Source organism: Hypanus sabinus, chromosome 4 (assembly GCF_030144855.1).
Source record: "Hypanus sabinus isolate sHypSab1 chromosome 4, sHypSab1.hap1, whole genome shotgun sequence".
Lineage (NCBI taxonomy): Eukaryota > Metazoa > Chordata > Chondrichthyes > Myliobatiformes > Dasyatidae > Hypanus > Hypanus sabinus.
In genome coordinates, this window is record NC_082709.1 from 39,243,444 (window position 1) to 39,249,443 (window position 6,000).

The following is a 6,000-nucleotide window of genomic DNA, read 5'->3' on the forward strand; positions in this document are numbered from 1 at the left end:
CCCAAACTTCTGGTCGTGCACCCCCCACACACTTTTCCATTCCCCATCCCCTTTTCTCCCTCTCACCCTATCTCCTTGTCGGCCCATTGCCTCCCTCTGGTGGTCCTACCCCTTTTACTTTTGTCCATGGCCTTCTGTCCTCTCCTATTAGATTCCCCCTTCTCTAGCCCAATCAACTTCCTGGCTCTTTCCTTCATCCCTCCCTCTCCCGGTTACACCTAACAAGCTCTCCCCTCCCTCACTTTTTATATCTACTCCTCTTTTTTTCTCCAGTCCTGCTGAAAGGTTTCAGCCTGAAACGCCAACTGTACTGTTTTCCATAGATGCTACCTGACCTGCTGAGCTCCCCCAGCATTTTGCATGTGTTGCCAAGAAAATGAAAACTTGGCCTTCCTTTCTGATGTATGGTTTTTCTATTTAACTAAATCAAAATTTTTTAATTCCATTTGATGTTGTTATTTCTTCCTAGGTGGAGTGGACAGTATTTCTGGGGCCTTTCATATCAAGGCATCAATATATGTTCACTACAAGTTGGTGTGAACACAGCTTCTCAAGCAGGTGACGATCAGGGTGAAGTCCCAAGGCAGAAGGAGAAGATGCCAGACAGAGACAATGATCTGTCAGCTGTCATTAGCACAAGTGAAAGCCAGAGCATTAAGTCAGCATTATCGAAGCTACGGCTGTACTACGCTGCAGGTGCTGGCTACAAGAGCCTCTGTGCCGTGCAAGGTTTTGTCAGTGTCTACCTTTTGTCGGAGGATACCACTTTCAAATGGGACTGCTGTGCTCCGCATGCTATACTGAAGTCCCTGGGAGGAGGCATGGTAGACTTTCGAGAATACTTGAAAAGAAGAAAAGATGGCAATCTAGATGAACTTCCTGAGCTGGTGTATAACACACCAGTGGATGGGGCTACAGGGTCAGACAGATGGGCCAATAAGGGAGGCTTGGTAGCTTATAGATGTCGCAAGCATTTGGACACCATTATGAACATCATTTCAAGTGTGCGCCCCTGATCTCGCTGGCCACCTTGTAACTGGCATTCCATTTGAAGAAAGCATACCTAAGTTGTTAATATGTACTCAATCCATGGCTTGTGTTCCAAGTTTGGACTTCACATGACTCAGCAATAAAACAAAACCAAAGTATCACGTCACAGCCAGGCTCTTAATGTTTGTTTAAACACAAGTAAAATGTGGCAGGATGGAAACAAAATTCCAAGCTGATGTATCCCTTAACACTATAAAAGCTGTATTTCAGGTGTTTAAGTGAATATATTTTTGATGACAAGTATTCCAAGCCAGAAACTTGGCAATATAGAGAACCTTGCATCAATTCACTGTTTTTATAATAAACTTGCACTGTTCACAATTTGATTTTCAGTTAATGGTCAGGTCAGGGTGCTCGTGTTGAGTTACACAAAAGCTGTAGCTAGAAGTTCAGATTTTAAAATGAATTTAAAAGTCACAGCTAAGTATCTCAGTTTAAAATGCCCCAATGTCTATTAGAAGCTGTCCATCTCAGATTCATTCTGAGTCCAGTCTAGGACACCTTGGGACATGCATTAAAAACTATAATTCTTAATGTAAGCTTTGTGCTATGTGGAGATTCTGGCTCAGATTAGAAACATACTACTATTTAATTGATGAACTCAATCATAAAATAATAATACTTGCAGTTAAATGGAATCTTACATTATTTACCTATTAGATGATAGATGAAGAATTACGTTTGAAGTGTCGAGGTATTTTGGCAAACAAGATCCACCTTGTTGCAAGACCCCTGCTGTGCAATTTCAAATACTGGTCCCACAAAGGGAATGCCAACTTCTTTTGTTTAATTCCACATGAATCTGAAGTACTAACTAATTGCAGTGCCCCATAACTAAATGGAAAAGATTAGGAAACAGAGCACACATCAGGGATTGAACTTGGAAGCATTATTTCGAATCGCAGCATACATGTCCCCTAAGCTGAAACCAAGGACCTTTTAACTCCCACATTTTTGATTTGCAATACTCCTATCCAGATGATGCAGGATAACTAGGACAACCCTATAGACTCAAGATATGATCTCAGGTGCAAATTCCAAATTGCTATTTCCAAACTTCCCATGAACAATAGTGTGATGCTGTGAAAGGATTTACATGCTGACTCAAAGGTAGATGACAATGTGACCATCTTTATACCAGACAATATGGTGGTATAAAGATGGTCACATTGTCATCTACCTTTCCATGCATTGACAAAATTGATATGTTGAGAGGGTCCACTGGTATCTAGTCATATCTATAAATCCAGCTTGAATTCAGTTCAGACTCCATCTCATGAGGACATCTGGAAACTATTCGCTATTCCACCATGTTCTCCACTAAAAGAGTAGCAAATAAGGATGAATGCCTGCAATTAAATCAAATAAAAAGATTCTACTAACTCCTCCACAAGAGGAATTATTTTTTTCTATTTACTGATCAGACTATCAACTGTCTTCAAAGGGATTCAGTATGAAATAAAAAGTATTAAAATATTTCTTCTTTGTTATGATTGACCCTTGAACAATTTTTGCTTCTACATGTGACTGTAAGTTCATATTCATGGAGTACAAGTCAGCTATTAGTTCTACAGGTGATAGCCCTGAAGACAAGCACGAGACTGCAACACAAAAATAACATGCCTGCCCTGACTGCAGTGCAGGCACGACATCAACTCTGCTGTTTCCTTGCGATAATGGTTAATGCTTGTCAGCAGCGCTAATCTCACTGCACACATCTGCAAAGTTGCAAGGTGAATAATTATAAACACGAGAAATTCTGCAGATGCGGGAAATTCGCAGCAGCACACACAAGATGCTGGAGGAACTCAGCAGGTCAGGCAACATCCATAGAAATGAACGACCGGTCGCTGTTTCAGACCGAGTCCCTTTTGCAAGACTGGAAAAGAAGGGGAAAGACGCGAGAATATAAAAAAAGTGGGGGGGAAGGAGGATATCTAGAAGATCATAGGTGAAGCCAAGTGGGTAGGAAAGGTAGAGGGCTGGAGAGAATGTAACCTGATAGGACAGGAGAATGGATCATAGGGGAAAGAGAAGGAAGAAGAGCATTAGGAGGAGGTGATAGGCATGTGAGAAAGGTAAAAAGCCAGAGAGGGGAATAAAAGAAGTGAAGACAGGGAGGGAAAAATGTTATTACATGGAGAAATCAATATTCATGTGATCAGGTTGGAGTCTACCTAGATGAAACATAAAGTGTTGCTCATCCACCCTGATGGTGGCCTTATTGTGGCAGAAGAGGAGGTCACAGACCAACATGTCGGAAGAGGAATGGAAATTGGAATTAAAATGTTTGGCCACTGGCAAGTTCCGCTTTTGGCAGATGGCGCGGAGGTGCTTGACGAAGCAGTCCTGCAGTTTATAACGGGTCTCACCAATGTAGAGGAAACCACATCAGGATCACTAGACACAATAGCCAACCCCAGCAGCTTTGCAGGTGAATGATGGTCTTACCTAGAAGGACTGTTTGGGGCCCTGAATGTAGATGAGGGAGGTCATGAATGGGCAGGTGTAGTACTTTGACTGCTTGCAGGGTTAAGTCCCAGGAGGAAATGAGTGGAGATGGATGAATGGAAAAGGAAATTAAGAAGAGAACATACCAGAAAGAGAAATCAATATTCATGCCATCAGGTTGGAGGCTACCCAGACAGAATAGGTAAATAATTATTGTTAATAGTTACAGTGAAACAGCACCTCTTACAAGAGTGGTGCTCTGAGAGTGGAACAGGTTTTAAAGGTTATTTTATTATTTATTAATTTGCAGGGTTTTTAAATTATTTATTTGCTTATGAGATGTGGTTGGGTCTCTAGTTAATTAGAACAAGGAAGTCAGTAATAACCATATTGGTTGGTCCAGAGATATATATGGATTAAACTACGTTAGGATGAAGGATTTTCTTCCTGAATGGATTTCTACTGCAGTCCAGAAGATTTTTAAATCACCATTATTGATACTCTCATTTTATTCCAGGTTTATTGACTTGAGGTTAAATTCTCCAGCTGCCACAGTGGAATTTATTATCCAGATCAACAGTTCAAACCTCTGGATCCTAGTCCAGCACCATAACCACCGTGCTACCATGCAAAACACTTGCATTTGTGTAGGAAATGAGCATGTCCTGCAGAAACTTTGAGGAATAATATAAAATGGAATTGAGTGGCTTCCATGGCTCCAGAAGGCTTTGGCAGAAGATCTATGAAGTTGGAGGAATCTGTTGAATGTAATGGATACCAGGAGATTGTCCCAGCACAAGCATTCTCTAACCAGATAACCGGGTAAGTTATTTTCTTAGGATCAAGTCCACAGACCACACTGCAGTGCTGCAAAATAAAAATCCATGACCTCGCACTAAGTAATCTAAATGATTCTGATGTAAAATATCATAAAACAGTACCTTCACCTCGAGCCTCAGACAAAACTCAATTCATCACAGCCCTGTCAAGCAGCAACAACTTCTGTCAGTCTCTTGGCTCTAATTAACTGCTGCAACCTCATCCACTCACACCTACAGCTTGCATACATGAATCCAGCTATTCCACCTTCACTTCCCAACATCTTCTCCACATTTTCGCTCTCTCGTATGACGGTTTGTAAATAAGAAACTGGGTTGCCCTTTGCTTTGATAACCACAAAATAGGGCAGGAGAAAAAGCTGTACAGGATCATTCCCCACTTCCTTCCCATCCAATGCCTCTTCCGGCTGTTCACTACATGCCACTCAATAAGTGGCAAGGACTGCTCCTCATGGTGTTAAGGTTGTGCAGCTTGCAGAGAGAACCATAAGTCTCGGTGTCTGTCGTGTAGATGCTGCAAGATTCGTCTTGTACAGTCCAGCCATTGGAAATGTTATGAACTGCCAATCATATCTCATTCCTTCTGGCAGCATGGATCTTGCTATAGTTATGTTTCACGTATGAAATGAGTGACACACTGCGGTCATGGGCAAACTGCACAATGGTTCACTCTTGTGAACTGGTTTTCCATTGTGCCTCAAATGATACTGGCGGAGTAGACTAGCAGTGAAGAGCATTGTGACCCCTCCCATATACATGACACCCACCTGCATGTCAACAGTGAATTAGTGTCAGGACCGCCAGTTGAACTTCGTCTTTTTGTGTGTTTTCCCCCAAGCCACCAGTCTGTGGATTTGTATATCCCATGTGCTCCTGCCCCGCTCCTGCTCTACTCCTGCCCCTGTATTACTGAGTACTCCGCTCTCACCTGTTTCTCGTTATTACCTGTTTTGCTGCCACTTCTGACTCATTGTGCTCCACCTATATTGCTCAGTGTACTTTAATCCTGTGTTGTCACCTGCTTGTAGTCAGTTTGTGCTAGTGAGTTTTCCTGAGCTTGTCCAGTATTTGTATTTCAACTCTGTCCAGATATTGACTCTGCCTGATTCTGGTTTTTGGATTTCTCTGGAACTTTTGATCTCTGCCTGAACTTTGATGCTGACTTTGCTGCCCCTCTGGATTTGCTACTCAGTAAATATCACAGTGGGCACAGTACTTGGTCTACGATTGGGTCCCTGCTTCAGTGTCCTGCCAATTGGTGACTGGTTTTTGAAGGACTGGAATCTGGGCCATAGGAACCAGTGGTGGGGGAGAGAATGGATTAACTAGAATAGGGATAGGACTGGAGGAAGAATGTCCATTCTGCTTCCAAACCACTTCAATTTTTTGACAAGAATATATGCTGGATTAAAAAAAAATCATGTCTTCTGTATCACTTAATGTTAGAATTCACCTGTATTTTGATTTCTGGATATTTAATCATATCACACAGTAGAGACCTCCAAAAGGACCACAACCTTCTGGTTTAGAGGATTGCATGCCTCAGTGACCCGGAGAGCTATGCTGCTGGAATCAGGGCTTTATTATTTCTCCCCTGGTAGAGCCAAACAGGTCAAAGGGTAGAGACTGGACTAAGAGTGGCCTAGTGGTCCTCCAGGTT

General features: G+C 42.2%; 1 protein-coding gene across 6 annotated transcripts in view; it reads left to right on the forward strand.

Annotated features, from left to right (window-relative positions):
• The window catches only part of LOC132392676 (inositol polyphosphate 1-phosphatase-like), a 63,764-nt gene extending 61,587 nt beyond the window's left edge, over window positions 1-2,177 (forward strand). For all 6 annotated transcript variants that reach the window (XM_059966881.1, XM_059966877.1, XM_059966880.1 and 3 more), the window contains one exon: window positions 470-2,177. In XM_059966881.1, coding sequence (XP_059822864.1) covers window positions 470-1,016 — 547 coding nt within the window. In that variant the 3' untranslated portion in view covers window positions 1,017-2,177. The remainder of the gene's footprint in view (window positions 1-469) is intronic.
• The last annotated feature ends 3,823 nt before the right edge of the window (window positions 2,178-6,000 follow it).